General features: G+C 39.2%; 1 protein-coding gene across 12 annotated transcripts in view; it reads right to left on the reverse strand.

Moving 5' to 3' along the window:
• The window catches only part of Tfdp2 (transcription factor Dp-2), a 126595-nt gene that overhangs the window by 28847 nt on the left and 77412 nt on the right, over nt 1-20336 (reverse strand). For 6 of the 12 annotated variants that reach the window (XM_052187608.1, XM_052187609.1, XM_052187615.1 and 3 more), the window contains 3 exons: nt 18000-18103; nt 5243-5364; nt 2752-2799 (listed from right to left, as the gene is read on the reverse strand). In XM_052187608.1, the coding sequence (XP_052043568.1) occupies nt 2752-2799; nt 5243-5364; nt 18000-18103 (274 nt within the window). Of the gene's footprint in view, nt 1-2751; nt 2800-5242; nt 5365-12325; nt 12463-16259; nt 16358-17999; nt 18104-20336 lie in introns of those variants that run through there. The other 6 variants (XM_052187611.1, XM_052187612.1, XM_052187614.1 and 3 more) reach the window with 4 other exon arrangements.

Raw genomic sequence — 20336 nt, forward strand, 5'->3', positions numbered from 1 at the left:
ATGGAAGAAGGAAACTCTGCCTTTTGCCTGCTTGTCCTTGTTCTCACTGGCAAACTCATCTGTCCTATGGCTGAGGCTTTCCTTCAATAGTTTAGATACAATTCCTTCAGGATTTCAACACTCAACAAAGACGAGTAGCTCTCCAGGAATCTTCCAGAACTCCCGCTTCAGAATGGAAATGCTGAGACATTCAGCCTCAGAGACTGAATTACTATGGGCTTCTTGGCTTTTTCCACTATGAAACAGTCATTGCTGGACCACCCAGACCACACCCTATAAACCAGTCTAAATTGTTTTTTAGTGTATGTATGTATTCACTCTAGTACTTCTTCTGTTCCCTTAGAGATCCCTGAGGAATACAATTAGGAAAGAATCATTAATGCATCCCAGAGTACAGGTACTGTATCTCACAGGCTACTTTTAAAATGCAGTGAAGTCACTAAGTGGTTATTGAGTTGCACTTAGGCAGACATTCTTGTATTAAAGTGGAAGGTGAATTTATGGGGAAACAGGCAGTGAAAGAAAAGTCAGCTAAGAAGTGGAGGTGATGACCTGGAACTAGGTCAGTAGACAGGAAGAGGAACAAACAGAATTGCAAAATTTGAAAGGCAAAAAGTAGTAAAACTAAGCACTGACTGATATGGAAAGAAAGAAACAGAAAAATAGCAAAGTCTGAACTGAGTATTTAAGTAGTAGTAGGTACACTCTGAGGGGCTGGTGAGGTGGCTCAATAGATAAAGGTGTTTGTCTCCAGGTCCAATGACCCCAATTAGAGCTGGACCCCAAACAAGAAAAGAACTGATTCCATTAAATTGTCCTCTGACTTACATAATTGTTCAGTGGCATATGCACACCAACACTGATAAACACAAAAATCAACCAATCAATCAATCAATCAATCAATCAATCAATCAATGTAATTTTGAAAATGTTAGGGCTAGAGAGATAACTCAGCAGTTAAAAAAAAGCATACTGTTCCTTACAGAAGACCAGAGTTTGGTTTCCGGCATTCATAGTCACCCTAAATCCAGCTCCAGGAGATCTAATGCTCTCTCTGGCCTTCAAGAACACCCACATGCATGTGACACCCAAGCATGCATGCATGCATGCATGCATACATACATACACACACACATCCCAAATCCTCTTTAATTGCTAAGCACAATGACACATACCTGTAATACTAACATTTGGGAGGCTCAAAAATGAAAAACAAACAAACACACACACAAAACCAACAAAACACTCTCCCAAAACCCTTATTAAGTAGGAGTGTGTGTGTGTGTGTGTGTGTATCTAGATAGCTCAGTAGTAAAGAGCCCTTTTTGCTCTTGTTATGTGTGTGTGTCTAGATAGCTCAGTAGTAAAGAGCCCTTTTTGCTCTTGTTGTGTGTGTGTGTGTGTGTGTGTGTGTGTGTGTGTGTCTAGGAGAGCTCAGTAGTAAAGAGCCCTTTTGCTCTTACAGAAGATCCAGTTTAGTTTCGAGCACCAACATGGTAGCTTACAACCATCTGTTAAACTCCAGCACCAGGAGATCTGATGTCTTCTCATCTCCTGGGCACAGAATGCATGGTGTTTGTGAGTGAGTGTGTGTGTGTGTGTGTGTGTGTGTAAGTGTGTAAATACATCTAAGAAAACTTTTTAATATTTGTGGGTATATGTATGAATTCCTGTTCAGCATATACTTACGACACTAATAAGTCAGGGTTTATCTATATTTAGTTTTACAGATAGTGCCAACTTCCAAACATTACTGTGATCATTTGTACTGCCTTCAGTAGCACAGGAGCATTTTAGGTGCTTCATATTCTTGAAAAAAATCAACAAAAGAGTACTACACTGTGATTTTCACTTGTTTTTTTTTTAACTGACTAATGTTGATGAGTATTTTTGTAGTAAACTTATTAACTATTTCTATTTGTTCCTAGAATAAGATTCTATTATTTCATTTTTTCAGTTGAGAAAAGGGTCTCACATTAGCCCAGGCTGGCTTATAATTCCCTAAGAGCTAAGGATATTGTAAAAACCATTGGCAAGGCTTTATTAACGGACCAATCATCTTATCAAGTCAATGGACTGACCCTGAGATGACAACTTACATTTTAATACACTGTAATACTAATATGGTACCTAGTATAGCGGCCAGCATGTCGTTTTGAACTTAGGCTCATATAAGGAAGGGCTCTAAGCCAATAGTTCTTCTCTTTTTCCTGTTAGTGTTAAGAATGGAAGCAGGACTAATAACATCATACAGAGCTTCACTACTGAGCCATATTTCTAGCTTTTAAACTGACAGTACTTAATGCCAGAGAGAGCTGACTTGAGAGACATTTATGCATTACAGTACTTCTGATATATAATCAGGAAGGAGAATCACTGTACTAATATTCTAAGATGGCCTCATACCCTGAAAACTGTCTAGAGAAATAAGTGTTTGCTATGATCTAGAACTATTTAAAAGCAAAGCAAAACAAAACAAACTAAAAAAAAAAAAACCCAACAACTGTTTAAACGTTTGGGCAAGATAGGATAGTATGGAGTGTATTCACTCTGGAAGAACACGGTCTTTCTCAAAACAAGGGAGGGGTCTAAACGACAAAGTCACAAGCTATCTACTGAAACTTGTAATAAGTAAATTGAAAACCTTGATAAAATAATGAAATAATGGTAGAGACTAAATAAAGTTAAAGTTGCAAAGGAAACTCCCCTCTTTCCATAGTGGAATATGAAACAAAGCACACTTATACTCACCTTTCTGAAAAATCAGAGTCTATAAATTCTCTAGCTCGTTTTCTATCACTAAAAAGACAAAAAGATAGCTTAAGCACAACGCATAAACACAACTATTTAAATAATTTATTATAAACTGTCTCACTCTACACTGAATGTACACAAAAGAAAACTTATTTTTACAATGAGATAAAGACATGACAATATAATAATCCAAAACTGGAATAAGTTCAATGAATACTTGGGGAGAAAAACAGTACAGATTTACAAATTAAGTTTTACAAACTGTTCTGTCTTTATAATACATGAACGTATGTCTGTCAGTGTACATGGCATAAAGCACAAAGCATGTGTCAGGGCTGTTGCTACACTAGCTAATGTCTCCTTGAAACAAGGAGATTTTCACTGTTTGCTTGCTGCACACTTGCACAGGCTAGAACCCAAGCAGTGTGTTACCAAGTATGTAACTCCTCAAGTAATAAAACTTCAAATGTGATAAAAACAAGGTTTGGAGTGTTACTTTAATATCTTCCTTTCATCCCTTAAATTTGTGTGTGTGTGTGTGTGTGTGTGTGTGTCTAAGCCACAGGTATGTGGGTGCCCACAGAGGCTAGAAGGTGGTCTCGGATGTCTTGGAGATAGGTGGTTATGGGTGCCAGGAACCAAACTCTGTTCCTTTTTGAGGACAAGGGTTCTTAAGGACTGAGCCTTTTCTTCAGCTTGGCTTTTCTTTCCTGCATGCTGCCACTCTGCCCCGGCGAGATAAGGTTTTCCTATGCAACCCAGGCTGCCCCCAAGCACTCTCAATTTGCCTCTCTGCTCATCTTGCCTCAGTCTCTCCAGTATTGGGATTACTCTAATGCACTCCTGTTAATTACCTTTTACAGATGATGGGGTGCTGAGGTAACAGGGAAGAAAGCATTTCATAAATAAAGATGAAAAATGATTTGGTAGTAATGGTGGTAAAATGGTAATAAAAGGGATATTGCCTAGTTTTTATTAAAAAATTAAGGGAAGTTTTAATGGAAATGTTAATACATTTGTCGTCTTTTCCTAGTTTCCTTTCTGAGTTTTAGGAAAGTTGAAGGAAGATTCATGAATAATGCCAACACTTAACACAACTCCTTCCTTATGTGTCAAAACAATATAAAATTCGTTTTTATATCTCCAAAGCAGCTAAATATTATAATCATAAAAGTAGTCCTCTTTTAGAATTTTAAAGTCAGGAGATCTAGTTATAAGTTAAATTGTTTTTCTCAGTTTAAATATGGTTGCACTCATTGGACATGGTGGTACCTGCCGAAGCGCCACTCCAGATTGGAGGCAAGCCAACTACAGACTGAGCCAAATTATAATTGGTGATTTTAAAACAATATTTATATTAGTTTCTAAGGATCTAAACTAGCTGGGAATCATAGCAAATAACTGTAATCTCAATATTCAAAAGGCTGAGGCAGAAGGGTCACTAAGAGTTTAGTGCCAGTAGTATTGTGTATCAAGTACCAGACCAGTCAGGGTTATATTCTAAGACTGTCTTAGACAACAAAAACTACCAAACTACCAGCAACCTGTAATCCCAGCACTCAGAAGGTACAGGCAGTCTGATCAGGGCCCCATCTTAAGACCTTCCAAAACAAAATAAATACCCCCCCCCCTCCAAAAAAACAACCAATAGAACTAGATTAACAAAGCAAGAGAACACAGGGCTGGGGAAAAGGCTCAGCGTATAAGACACTTGCCATGTAAGCCCAAGGACCAGATCCTAGCACACACACAAAAGGTATGACTTTGGGGTGACCTGCCTGTAATTACAGCATTTACTAAGGAGGCCAAGTTAGGAGATTATCGGAGTAAAATAGTGAGGTAGATTAGCCAAATCAGCAAGTTGGCTTCAACAAAAAACTTCCCCTTAGTAAATAAAATGGCAATCAAGGTAACCTCTGGCCTCCATATGTATACACGCACACACATGTATATTCATGAATACATATGCTCATGCAAACATGAACACATACATCACACACAGACACAAAAACTTAACAAAAGGAACTTCTGGAGAGACAGCTCTGCTGTTGAGAGTCCACACTGATCTCTTAGGGAACTGCAGTTCCCTAGTTCATTGCATCTGCATTGGGTAGATCACAAATGCCTGTAACTCCAGTTCCAGGGAGCCAATGCTCTTTTCTGGACTCAACAGGCCCCTGTACGCTTGGTCACATACTCCACCCCCTATATACACATATACATAGTTTGGGCTGCTGAAATGACAGATAGAGAGGGACCTGCTGGCAAGACGGAGAAACTAAGTTTGACCCCTAGGAATCACACAATGGAAAGAGAACTGATTCCCAAAGGTATCCTCTAATTTCCACACATACTCCATGGCATTATGTGTGCACATTTACAAAATAAATAAATGTAAAATGTAAAAAGAGAGAGGTAGGAAGAAGATAAGATAGCAAACTAGTAAGGGGGCGGGAGGCTTAGAAACAGTAATTTCTGATACTCTTACCTGGGAACCCAGCCAGCAGCCTCAGTTATGTGAGTCTGAGTGACCATTGCTGGTGCAGGGGTGTATGGACTCCCAATCAGAACACTTCCTGAATTGGTGATTCTCTGTGGTGTGCTTATAATCTGCAAAGTTGGTAACAAGAAAATAAAATTAAAGTATTCATGCTTTTAATCCTAGCCCTGGGGAGGCAGAGGCAGGAGAATTTCTGTGAGCTTGAGGCTAGACTGATGTACTACATACAGAGTTCCAGGCCAGCTAGGGCTATATAGTGAGACACTGTCTCAAATAAATAAGCATACACGTTTAAAAGGCATGTTTTAATTTAACTTTTAAAAAAGGAAGGGGGAGCTGGAGATGGCAGTTAAGAGCACTGGCTGCTCTTCCAGAGGACCTGGTTTTGATTGTTAGCACCCATATGCGATAGCAGCTCACAACCAACTGTAACTCCAATTCCAGGGGATCCAATGCCCTCTTCCTGCCTCTTCAGGCATCAGGTACACAAGTGGTGCATAGACACAAATGCAGGTAAAAGACCCATATGATAGATCGATAGACAGATAGGATGCTTCTGGCTAACATATGGGAAGGACGTGCTGTCAACAGTTCTTAATGATGATCATCTAAGTAATCACTAGTACCTTTGACTTAATTCTATCCTAGCATCTTAAAACACCAGTACCCTGATTCCTGACATGATGTCAAAGTGTACATTCAAGTAACAGCATTTTGAAGGATTAACCTGGCAACTGACAATTTCTTACCATCAGAAAAATGTTCCTTTGGGAACTGGAAAGATGGCTCTTAGGTTAAGAGTGCTTGCTGACCACTTTGGAAATCAGTCTGTCGGTTCCTCAGAAAACTGGGCATGACACTTCCTGAGGACCCTGCTATACCACTCCTAGGCATATACCCAGAGGATTCTTCAGCATGCAATAAGGACACATGCTCCACTATGTTCATAGCAGCCCTATTTGTAGTAGCCAGAAGCTGGAAAGAACCCAGGTGTCCTTCAATGGAGGAATGGATACAAAAAATGTAGTATATTTACACAATGGAGTACTATTCAGCCATTAGAAACAATGAATTCATGAAATTCTTAAGACATGGATGGAGCTGGAGAACATCATACTAAGTGAGGTAACACAGTCTCAAAAGATCAATCATGGTATGTACTCACTGATAAGGGGATTAGAAACTTTGAATACCCAAGACATAATCCACATATTAAATGATGTCCAAAAAGAATGGAGGAGTGGCCCCTGGTTCAGGAAAGACTCAATGCAACAGTATAGGGGAATACCAGAACAGGGAAGTGGGAAGGGGTAGATGGAAGAACAGGGGGAGGGAAGAGGGCTTATGGGACTTGCGGGGAGTGGGGACCCAGAAAAGGGGAAATCATTTGAAATGTAAATAAAAAAATATATCAATAAAGGAAAAAAAAAAAGAAAAAACCTCATAAAAAAAGGGCTTGCTGTATAACTGTAAGGGCAGGAGTTTGAACCCCATTAAATAATAAGCTGGGCACACCATACATACCTGTAACCCAGCTCTGACAGAGTTAGGGGATAAAGGAATTATTAGTGCTTCCTTTATAGCTGAAAATATGCATGCTCCAAGCACAGGGAGATGCTCTGCCTCACACATGTGAACAGGCAGAGAGAAGACAGTAAGGTAACTAATGCATGCTTCTGGCTTTCAAGCACATATGTATGTAACATGCTCGCGTGCATAAATCAACTTTTAATCCTAGTACTTGGAAGGCAGAAGTAGGAAGATCTTAGCAAGTTTGAAGCCAACTAGGGCCACCAAATGAGACATTGTATTAAAAGCAAGCAAACAAAACCTCCAACCAGTACCCCTGAGAAAAAGGGAAATAAAAGCTTTATTTGAAACTGAGTCTACAACTGTAGTAGAGCCTGATTTTTGCAACCTAGGATAACAGTAAATTAGATTGTCAGAACCCAATATACATGCAAAAACACTATACAATCTGGATTGTTATAGAATGAAAAAACTAGGTTCCCCTGAAAAAGCCAAATGTACCTTCTGTAGGCTGATTTGAACTTCAGAATTTAATGTCAGTGGAGAGTTAGAATGTTACAGATAAAAAGCCAAAATGATACTGAAGTATCTTTAGTTCCTCTACCCATCATTTACTATCAACCTCTGCATCTGGCTGAGTACCCCTTTTGGAATACATCTTGGCAAACTAGCTTTAAATAAGCCAAAAGCTAAGAATATCATCAGATAGCAACAGGAGGAAATGTGGAGACAAGGTGTGGAGCAGAGACTGAAGGAAAGGCCATCCAGAGACTGCTCCACTTGGGGATCCATCCCATATACAGACACCAAACCCAGACACTATTGTGGATGCCAAGAAGTGCTTATTGACAGGAGCCTGATAGAGCTGTCTCCTAAGAGGCTCTGCCAGTGCCTGACAAATACATAGGCGGATGCTCACAGCCAACCACTGGATGGAACATGAGGTCCTCAATGGAAGAAGTAGAGAAAGGACCCAAGGAACTGAAGGGTTTTGCAACCCCATGGAAGGAACAACAATATCAACTAACCAGACCCCTCCAGAGTTCCCAGGGTCTAAACTACCAACCAAGGAGTACACATGGAGCAACCCATGGCTCCAGTCACATATATAGCAGAGGATGGCCTTATCGGACATCAATGAGAAGAGAAGCCCTTGGTCCTATAAAGGCTCATTGTCCCAGTGTAGGGGAATGTCAGAGTTGGGGAGCACCCTCATAGAAGCAAGGGGGGGGGGGAATGGGATAGAGGGTTTCTGGAGGGGAAACCATTTGAAATGTGAATAAATAAAATATCCAATAAAAAAATCTGTGATAGTCAAGAAAAAAAAATCCAGGTAAGCACTTCTATACAGGGGAATGTGTCATTTGGAATAACTTGAATATGTTCTCAGGCCATGGGCCACTTGTATTTGTCTCAAAATAAACTCTCATTTCCTTTGAAATGAGAGCATATTTTGCATTGACAAATGTAAAAACATTTTTCCCCCATCAACTTTACCTCGTACTATTTTTTTTTTGGTTTGGTTTTTTTTTTTTTTTTTTTTTTTTTTTCGAGACAGGGTTTCTCTGTGTAGCCTGGCTGTCCTGGAACTCACTCTGTAGACCAGGCTGGCCTCAAACTCAGAAATCCGCCTGCCTTTCCTCCCAGAATGCTGGGATTATAGGCGTGAGCCAACACAGCCCGGCTTACCTCGTACTATTAAATAAAGTATTTTGGTCAAGCTCAGTGGCATATGCCTATCATCCCAGCACCTGAGAGATTACCAAAAGTTCAAGGTCAGCCTCATCTACCTACCTACATAACAAGTCAAACTATTCTGGGTTGCATAAAATTCTGGGTTTGATCCTACTGACCTCTGTGGCACACATGTGGGATGTGACATCCCACACTTGTAATCCTAGCATTTGGAAGGGCGCAGCTAGAGGACCAGAAATCAAAGGTCACTCCTGGCTACAAAGGAAGCTTGAGGACAGCCTAGGCCTCAAGACCATCTTAAAATACATCAAACACTGTACCATGTGGGTTTAATATCCTTAATTATTGATATATATGGATTTAAAAGTATTTGCTTAGAGATAATTATTCAACTCCTGACCTTTCTGCGTCTACCTACCAAGTGCTGGTAGGCTCCTTACCTTGCACCTCTCTCCTCTATTTTTTTTCACTATTAAGTTAAAAACTTGGAATATATTAATTTAGTATCTCACTAGCATCCACCAACCCTGCTAAGCTGATGTTCCCAATCCTATCAATGTATCTGGTGACTAAAAAAGTTCACAAGATTTCTTCCATGCTGGAACGGAAGTAGGGGGGTGGGGGGTGTAAATCATGTTTCTAAACCATGGTCACTCATATGTAGAAAGAATCTCTCATGCATTATATGGAAGTATCACCTGTCAATAAAAATCTGATGGTCAATGGGCTGAGGCACGATTAGAAGGTGGGACATCTGGCAGAGAGAGAGATAGGAACTCTGGGAAAGGGTCAAGGGGGAAAGATGACAAAACTGAGAAGGGATAACTAGCCATGTGGCAGACATAGACTAGAATAAATGGGCTATGTAAGTTACAAGGGAGTCAGAGAATAAGCCAAAGCTTATGACCTAGGCATTTATTCATAAATAAAAAAGTCTCAAGAGTCATTATTCTGGAAAAAAAGAGGCTGGGTACAAATGGCATCTAATGTACAGACTTCTTAGAATCCAGACTTAGAGCTTGAGAAAAAAGAAAATCACTGTTTCCACACACGCCCTGGAGCAGTTTCCTAGCCTGTGAGGCTCTTTTAAGAGGAGGCCCGTGAGCTAACTCGGCTGGTGGGAGCTAGAACCGAGCTTTGGTTTCTCTCCTACTGGAGTCTCAGGGCATCTCCCAAGCTCAACAGGGTTCCAGTGAAGGACTGGGGCGCATGCTAGAGAGAGCTAGGCGGCCTATGGGGAAAATGCAGCCCGATTAAAAGCCTGCAACAGTCCGGGGTCAGGCAGAGAGGGACGGACCAAAGGGGTGAAACAAGAAGCCAACAACCAGCACAAGCTAGCTGACTGGCTGAGAGACTTGGCAGACACATGGAAACAGAGAAAACCTGAAACCTCAACAGACTTCGCAAGATACTTGGGAAGTTCTTAGGAAGAGAGTCAGAGATTAAAAAGAAAAATACCACCTGTGTTAAAAAATGGAAAACATAGCCGGGCGATGGTGGCGCATGCCTGTAATCCCAGCACTCTGGGAGGCAGAGGCAGGCGGATTTCTGAGTTCGAGGCCAGCCTGGTCTACAAGAGTGAGTTCAAGGACAGCCAGGGCTACACAGAGAAACCCTGTCTCAAAAAAAGCCAAGGGGGCTGGAGAGATGGCTCAGTGGTTAAGAGCACCAACTGCTCTTCTAGAGGTCCTGAATTCAATTCCCAGCAACCACATGGTGACTCAACCTTATCTGTAATGAGATCTGACACCCTCTTCTGGTGTGTCTGAAGATAGCTACAGTGTACTTACATATAACAATAAATAAATCTTAAAAAAAAAAAAAAAAAGCCAAATCCAAAAAAACAAAAAGAAAAAAAAAACACAATGACACAATGCATCTAGACCCCATATAATTTTACCCCATAATTTTGTTTCACTTATCAGCATACAATAATTATTTTTCAAAAATAGATGAAATTTTATATATACTTTTTTTAAAAAAATCAAAGTAAGAAAACTTAAAAAAGGAAAAGATTGAAATATTAAATGCCAGAGTGTTAGCAATAAAAAACAGATTGTAAAATACTCTCAGAAAAAGGATCTTTGGAGGAATCCAATCTAAAGCCTACAGCACCACCTTGTGACAAGATTTCAGAATGGCAACTTATTAAATTCCTAAATAAAGAGACTATACTGAGTTAAGAATAAAGATTATGTTCAATAATGCTACCTCAGAACAATGTCATACAAAAGGGTGGACTGTTGAATCTACTTTTAGGCCAAAGAATATTAACAAACCAAATATCTTACATTTGGTTTGGGCTTTGTATATTGATACAGATTAAGGTTATATTTATACTATGAATATATGAATATATGAATATATGTTTCAACTCTTGTTTAAGGTGTTGTACCTATGCAATTTTTTTTTTGGCGAGACAGGGTTTCTCTGTACAGCCCTGGCTGTCCTGGAACTCACTCTGTAGACCAGGCTGTACTAGAACTCAGAAATTCACCTGCCTCTGCCTCCCAAGTGCTGGAATTAAAGGCCTGCGCCACCATTGCCTGGCTACCCTATGCAATTCTTAAAAATCCAATATTAAGTTCTAGTTCTTTAAAGCTGATATAGTGTGGGGGAATGCTGGGACAGGGAAGTGAGAGAGGGTTGACTGGGGAACAGGGGGAAGGGAGATGGGTTATGAGACTTTGGGGGGTACCAGGAAAGGGAACAACATTTGAAATGTAAATGAAGAATATATCTAATAAAAATAAATTTAAAAGCTGATATTATAAACTGTTCATGTTAATTAAGAAATCCAAGTTAACAGTCCATCAAATAGTCATATTAGGTAACAGCTCAGTTAATTTACTGGAGTGTTTCATCAGCCTATCTAGTCCTACAAGAGGAATCATCACAGAACTATCCTACATACTCTATGTATTTCTCACTTGTACAGTATTGTTACTAAAGAATTATTTTCTGTTATTGGCAGCCTTGAGCTTAGTGTTACTGATATAAAAGACTTTCAAATAGAATGAAAAAGAAAACGTAAGAAAAACCAGTTTTCTTTATCGAGAATAACCCTGAAAAGAAATTACTAAAATTTAGTTTGCTTTTTCTTTTGTTTCTAAATATCAAATTGTCACATTCTACACAGCAATTTCTTAACATTTTCTCTCTCTTCCCCCCCCCCCTTTTTTTTGGACAAACTTTCTCTATGCAGTCCTGACTGAATTTGCTATGTAGGCCAGGCTAGTCTCAAACTCACTGAGATCTGTTTGCCTCTGCACACAAGTCCTGAGATCTTAAATCTATAGATTAGGTTCTGTAATGTAACAGAAAAGAATCTGTACTGTAAATTCAAAATGCATATTCTTTTAAACTAGGATAATAACAGTGATCATTAAGAAACAAAACAAATGCTGGGTTTGCTGCCACACACATTCAATCCCAAGACTAGAGGCACAGGCAGAGGGATATTTGTGAGTTTAAGGCAGCCTGGACTACATACTGAGACTCTGTCTCAAAACCAAAATAAATAAAGACAATGTGGACGGACATGGGCGTGCAGCCCCTGCACACCAGCTGCATGGGAGGCTGAGGCGTGAGAAGAGCTTCAGCCCAGGAGTTCCAAGCAAGACTGGGTAGTAGAACAGCGCCCATCTCACAGCAAGCAAAACCAAACCAAACCAAACCAAACCAAACCAAACCAAACCAAACCAAACCAAACCAAAGAACAAAAGTAAAACTCAATCTATCTTGAATGCAGAAAAATAAGTTACATGGACAATGAGTCAAAACATACTTTATACCCTTGAACCATAATTTTGAAGTTCCAAATTTAAGTAAGGATTTAAAATATACCTCTTGGTTGGCGAGAAGGCCATGTTGGGTAAAGGGGCTTGCCAAGCCTAAGGACCTGAGTGAGTTTAATCCCTGAAACCACAGGGTAGGGGAGAAATGGTTCTTGGAGCTGTCTGATCTCCACAGGTGCCCTGTAACTTATTTGGACAGACATATACACATATGAAAATAAGTTAATAAATAAGTATAAACATACTTCTATAACATTCAACTAAGAAAAGGAAAAAGCATTTTAAATTTTAGAACCAACTACTCCTCAGATTCCAAACCTCAGATATCTTTAATTTAATCTCATCTGCCATTTCTAGGACAACTTTGTTACTCTGTCCCAGACAGGGACACCTTGTGTGTCTTCTCTTATGGCTACTCTACTTCTGAGGCAGTGCTACTGAACTTCTCTTCTGCAACAAAGGTTTACTCTTCCTTGACTTCAAAACTAGTCTGTTTAATTTCCAACTTGCAAGGAACCACGTAATCAGAAAACAGTTTTAGTAACCAGAAATTTCACATCAAAGCCCCTGCATATTCAATGTCTGGTAAAGGCTGGGTCTCTGATTCTAAGATGCTTCTTGAAGCATCCTTTTGGGACAGAATTGCTTGGGGTTCCTGTGAAGTACAGAAGGCAGGTTTGAAGGTCAGTGAAGACAGATCCCTGCCTCATCATCAACTTTGAACCCCACCTACTATTCCCTGGAAACATACCAAGGAAATCTCTCCTTAAGATTTAAAATATCGGGGCTGGAGAAATATCGATAAAGAGTACTGACTGCTCTTCCAGAGGTCATGAGTTCAATTCCCAGCAACCACATGGTGGCTTACAACCATCTGTAATGGGATCCGATGCACACTTCTGTTGTGTCTGAAGACAGCAACAGTGTACTCATATATATAAGATAAATAAATAAAAAAAACTTTAAAAAAAGATTTAAAATATCATACTAAAAAAAATACACAGCTATCTATCATTTAGGCCTATGAAAGGAAAGTTATGACTTTTTTAGTCAAAAAAACCTAGAAGATAACTTTAATTTCATCCTGAATGAAAAAATGCTGCCCAGATTAAAACATATTGTTGTCCCCAATCTTAAGAGTTAAGGCAACTGGGGCTAGAAAGAAGGGGTATCAATGAAGAGCACTGGCTGCTCTATTGGGGATCTAGGGTTCAATTCTCAACACCTACATGACAGCTCTCACAACTGTAACTCTCCTTCCAGGGGAATCTGACAACTTCTTACCTTCATGAGTGTTGCAAACAGATCTTACAGACATATATATAGGCAAAACACCCATAGACAGAAGAAATAACAATGTTTTAAACCGCATTATTCCAACCTGACTTGTCAGTCATTTGGCCAGGAGACTATTCCTTAGAAAAGCTTATTAGCCTGAAGATAAGTTAAGAAGATGAAAGAATCCCTGCCCCCGCCCCTTTATATTTCTCTGTATAACAGCCCGGGAGCCCTGGCTATCTTGGAACCTGCTTTGTAGACCAGGTTGGCACCAAACTCAGAGATCCACCTGCCTCTCTGCCTACCGAGTGTTGGAATTAAAGGAGTGTGCCACCATGCCTGGCAATAATTGTATTCTTTCTTTTTATTTTTAAAGATTTATTTATTATTATATCTAAGTACACTGTAGCTGTCTTCAGACACACCAAAAGAGGGTGTCAGATCTCATTATGGATGGTTGTGAGCCACCATGTGGTTGCTGGAATTTGAAATCAGGACCTTTAGAAGAGCAGTCAGAGCTCTTAACCACTGAGCTATCTCTCCAGCCCCAATAATTATATTCTTAATGTGATAATAAACCTGTACACCTCTAGAGCCTCTCCTTGCATATTTTCACTGTTACAGACCCACATATCCCTAGCCAAAGGCTACGTGGAGGATATAAATTATGCTAAGCTTGACTTCTGGGTAGCAGGACTCACAAAGTCCCTCAACACTGCCATCTCCTTAGAGCCAGAGAGACTTTGAATTGTGCAGTCAAGGAAGGAAAACAAATGAAGCATCTTAGCAGAACTGGACACACACATTTCAGGTATGTTGCTGCACATCTATGTATATAATCAAGGTTGTTAAAACTTTAAATCAGCTGGGCGGTGGTGGCGCATGCCTGTAATCCCAGCACTCTGGGAGGCAGAGACAGGTGGATTTCTGAGTTCGAGGCCAGCCTGGTCTACAGAGTGAGCTCCAGGACAGCCAGGGCTATACAGAGAAACCCTGTCTTGAAAAAAACAAAAATCAAAAACAACAACAACAAAACAACAACAACAACAACAACAACAAAAACACCTTTCAATCAGAGTTAACTGTTTGTACCAATTTGCTTCTGAGGGACTTGATGCCTGTAAGGTCTCAGCCCACACTATGGAGCTGCAGGATCTATACTGTAGAATGCTTTTTCTCTATACCACTGAGGCAGGAAAGACAGGAAATTTGGGGGACATGAGTAGCTTCTACCCAGGATTAAAGTCTCTTGCCAAATGAAGAGTAAGAACTCCAGCACATCAGCATTTGCTATGAAGGCTACTAACAGAAATATTTTCTTCATATGTAGACTTTTTATCTTAAGGCAACAATAAATTAGGCCTAAAATCCAAATATGTATGATCTTGGGTAGGCTTCCATTCCCCAGACTTTGCCTGAGAACCTCAAAAAAACGTTTCCTGCATTTCTGTGGGCTAGGATTTTATCTTATCAACTATGAGGTGACCCCTCAGGAATCATCCAGTGATAACACACTTAACTTCAAATCCCATAAAAACCCTTCATCTAACTACTGTAAAATCTAGGAGCTGCTACTCGCAGAAAGTCCTTATAACATACTCTCCAAAATGCTTTATTCTGAGCATCTCCCTCCTAACCCTGATGTTTAAACCTATCTTAGAATATCTTTACTAATGGGGCTGGAGACTCTGGTTAAGAGCACTCACTACTTTTCAGAGGACAAGTAGATTCCCAGCACCTACATGTTACTCACAACAGCCTGTTAACATAATTTCTGGAGATTTCATGCCTTCTTCTGACCGTCATGTGTACTGCTTGCACATGATGCACAGATACACACACACAAAAAAATACCCATTCACATAAAATTCTATCAAAATACAGTATCTTTAATAAAATTTCCAATTCTGCTTTATAAACTGATTAGGCCTAAAATTCTTTTCCACTTGAAAGCCACAAATTCAGGTTTAGCCCACAGTAAAGTTGTTTTTTTTTTTTTTTGGTTTTTTGGATTTGGTTTTTTCGAGACAGGGTTTCTCTGTATAGCCCTGGCTGTCCTGGAACTCACTCTGTAGACCGTGCTGGCCTCGAACTCAGAAATTCGCCTGCCTCTGCCTCCCAGAGTGCTGGGATTACAGGCGTGCACCACCACTGCCCGGCAAGTTTTTTAAAATTCTAAGGAAAATATTCAGGTTGCTAAGGATGGTGGCCCTCCCTATTGCTGTGGCATCTTCACCAGTTTGAGGGTGGCCTCATTCCCATAGCTTCCCCCTAAGCATTCTGATGAGGTCTCTCTTCAGTGGTCACAGTAATAGTTCCCTACCTAGTCCCTGAGGTTCCCTGAAAGGTTCTTTGAAATCTAAGTGGAATCAGCATTCTGTAGCCTAGAAGAGTCGGCACATGGGTACTGCTGCCAAGGGGATGTCATCTGTACCCTCTGAAGGAGTGACTACCATTCCTACACTGTACATAGGCACCTAGAGCCACACGTGATGACAAGGAATTTTAGTATTTACATAATTCCATTTCAAAGTACAGACTTTAGCTAAGTGTCTTATCTACATCTGCTGTAGTGGCTGAGAGAGAAGGCAAATGCTTAACCACTGTTTGAAAATCTCTCCAGAGCTACTTTCAAATGGGGACGATTTATTTGAGTCTCAGTCTCTATGGAGTTTAGAGATAGATTACATTCTTCACATACTTACAGTAAATTGTGTTTTATCTTTAACTTGAAATTTGCAGATGATTAACAGTCTTCAACTGACCCAAGGAAATGTCATGCTTATAATACCTTAAAGACTTCCTGAAACCAGTAAGAATGTTAAAAGACAGTTCTATCTAAACGTTGAATTCAAAATAGTGTACAGAATGCTCCATTTCATAAGCAAAATGTACTGGTACTGTTCTGTAAGTGAAAAGATATAAACACAATGAAAACAATGAAGAATTTCTCTTTAATATTTACTTATAGTCCCTTTGAAATGATTCACCGGAAAGACATTTCTGATTCCTGAAACTACATAGTGGAAAGACAGAACCTATTCCTGCAAGTTATCCTCTGACCTCTACACATGTTATATAGTAAATAAATAATTTAAAATAAAAATATTTAAGATTTTAAATTACGCATAAGGTTTTGGTTGGCTTACTATTTTTAACAGTAGGTATTTTCTATGTATGGGTATTTTGCCTGCATGGATGTCTGCACACCACTTCCATGCCTGGTGCCATGGAGGCCAGGAGAGGGTGTTAGATTCCTGACTATCATTGACAGCTGTGAGTCCCATAACTAGGTGCTGGGAATCAAGTCAGTCCCTCTGCATAGTCAGTGGTCTGAAGTACTGAGCCATCTCTCTAGTACCCTACAGTAGGCTTTTTGAGAGAGTCCTCCTGGCTTCAAATGTACTAAGATCCCCTCTTGCCTCAGCTTCCTGAGTGCAGGGCTTATAGGCAAGAACCATCGAACCTGAGCAGAGTAATTTTGTTTTGTTTTGGTTAGGTTTTTGGAGACATGGTTTATCTTTGTAATAGTCCTGGCTGTTCTGGGACTTGCTTTGTAGACCAGGCTGGCCTCAAATTTACAGAGATCCGACTGCCTCTACTTCCCAAGTGCTAGGATTACAGACAGGCATGTGCCACTTACCAGGTTGGTCAAAGTAATCTAATGCAACTGTAATTATATAAACAAGGTTTTCTGAGAGGGCTACATATTTCAAACTCTAGCAGGATTAATAAATATCTTTAAAGAAACACATGCATACTTAATTTTCATCCAGTATTTTTAGGGTTAAGAATTAAATGACATACTGTTGCTTCCCTAGTTATTTGCACACACACACACATTCAAGTTCTTTCTTTCCACCTGTCTACCCTGCCCCCCCCCCCTTCAGTCAGGGTTTCACTATGTAATCTCTGGATTGGAACTAAGTAGACCATTTATCCTGGAACTTGTGGTGATCCTCCTGCCTCTGCCTCCCAAAATATGAGTTCAAGCATGAGCTTACTTAAAATAATCTTTTAATGAAAAAAACCGAAATTTATAGCTCCAAGTATAAATTCAACTATTCAATTACACACTCAATTTATATGAGCACATATGGTTTCCACAAAAGTTATAAGACTGGTAGAATACAATAGATTTCAAGTTAATTAAGCAACAAAAGTTTAAAAAGGTCTCATAAGGGGAGAAAACCCTTAATGTTACATATTCAGAACCCACAGATTGAAATGTTAAAATTAAACATTAAGAGCACAAAAAATCATTAATATTTATTAATATAAATTAAAACTTAATTATACTGAGATAAAAACAAAACTTTTATTTACGGTAAATGAGATAACTAAAATTAAATAAAATATTTGATCAAACACCTTCAGCATAATTATCTATGAATTAGTCTTGCCTGAGCAAAGTGTCAATTCTAAAACTTAATTAATTTTCTTACCATTTGGGGTCCAACATTCACATTTATTGGCCCTAAGGTTTTCGGTAAAATCTTTGTTGGTGAGTTGGTGCTTGAAACTGGAAAGGCAACAAGTGAAATGTTACCTAAAAAGACAGATAAGTATGAAATCAGTCTTCGGCAGTATCAAGTTGACTTTTGTATATACACCAATGGGCCTATTCCATTCTACTAATTTACATTTGGAGACATACTGTCTCTGGGGTAGTGTGCACACTTTTAATCCTAGCACTTGGGAGGCAGGAGGCAGGTAGGTCTCTGAGTTTGAGCCCAGTGTGATCTATAAAATGAGTTCCAGGACAGCCAGGGATACAGAGAAACCCTATCAGGAAAAACCAAACAAAATAAACAAAAAACCAAAAAGTCTTAATTGAAATACATACAAACCTCTTTGTTGAAGCGAATATAAGCAGTTCTGTTAAATAATCTTATTTGTATTTGACAGGAAATTTATAAAATAGTTTGTCTACTTAACAACAACAAAGTTATAGCACCATGAAACAGATGTTCTACAATATTTTTTGTGATGCTGCTATTGTACCAGAAGCAGTTTCTTTTGTTACTTGCTTCTTAAACTTAGCCACTTAAAAACTTTTATATATATATTTTTATTTGATATATTCTTTATTTAAATTTCATTTAAAAACTTAAACTTGCTTCTTAAACTTAGCCAGGTGGTAGAAGCACATGCCTTTACTCCCAGCACTTGGGAGACAGAGGCAGGTGGATTTCTGAGTTTGAGGCCAGCCTGGTCTACAAAGTGAGTTCCAGGACAGCCTCACAGAGAAAGCCTGTCTCAAAAAAACCAAAATAACTATATATATATATATATATATATATATATATATACACACATACACACACATACACATACACATATATATACATACACTATATATATACACGTATATATATATACACACGTGTATATATATATACACACACATATATATACACATACATACACATACATACGTTTTATACAATATATATGGTTTTATACAATAATATAAATATGATATATATGCTAATATATAAATATAATGTATATGTGATATGTGTTATATCACAATATATTATATTATAATATATTATATCATAATATGTGATATATGATAATATTACACATAATGAGTTTGATAACATTTTTTATATGCATATATTTGATCATACTCACCTGCTCTTCCTTACCCTCCCTTGTCTTCTTCCAACTACTACTGAGTCCCTTTCTCTTTCATGTCATCCCTCACCCCACCCCCAACCCTGGTAGCCCTGGGTTTCATTAGAGGTGAGAGGCTAGGAGCATGGACACCTTACCAGAGTTATGCCACTCCGGTTAAACATCTCAACCTACAGACCCTTGGGAGAGAGCACACTCATGAGTCCCTCTCCCACTCCATGATGAGATGCTCAAAGTTCCAATCTTGTGTAGATCTTATATAGGTAATTATAGCTGTTGTGAGTTTAAGAATATCATAGCCAGGGCTGGAGAGATGGCTCAGCAGATAAGAGCACTGACTGCTCTTCCAAAGATCCTGAGTTCAAATCCCAGCACCCACATGATGGCTCACAACCATCCGTAAAGAGATCTGACGCCCTCTTCTGGTGCATCTGAAGACAGCTCCAGTGTACTTAACATATAATAATAAATAAATCTTTTAAAAAAAAAAAGAATATCATAGCCTTGTCACACCCAGAAGACAACATCCCCAACGACCTTTATCTCTTTTATTCTTTCTATCCCTTTTAAAATGTTCTATCTCTACCCTATGCATTTTCCTCAGGGATCTCACTATGCTGAAGGCAAAAGTGTAAAACAGCTTTTATACATGAAGAAACTGATGTTTAAGTTAGTAATTTGTGCACTATCCTATAGAGGAATCTCTACTCTAAGTGTCATCTTACCCTGAAAAACTACCTAGCTTCTGTGGTATGGGTGTTGGATAGGCCTCTGGGCATCTTGTAAACCTGTTATTACTTACTTTAGGCTTTACAGTAAATGAACTAGGTTGCCTTAATTGTATTCCAGAACCTAGCTTAGTCTCTTGCATACAATTCTAAAAACTTAATAGCATAGACTGGATTCCCTAACTTTTCCAACTGGATGCCAAACTTCCTATCAAACAGCCTAAATAATATGTTTATTTTCTCAAGATTGATGATGCATATGGCTGTGTACACCTTTGTACTGGCTGGTTTTATGTCAACTTGACACAAGCTGGAGTTATCACAGAGAAAGGAGCTTCACATGGGGAAGTGCCTCCATGAGATCCAGCTGTGAGGCATTTTCTCAATTAGTGATGGGGGGGGGGGAGGGCC

The sequence above is a fragment of the Apodemus sylvaticus genome, chromosome 7 (genome assembly GCF_947179515.1).
Source record: "Apodemus sylvaticus chromosome 7, mApoSyl1.1, whole genome shotgun sequence".
Classification (NCBI taxonomy): domain Eukaryota; kingdom Metazoa; phylum Chordata; class Mammalia; order Rodentia; family Muridae; genus Apodemus; species Apodemus sylvaticus.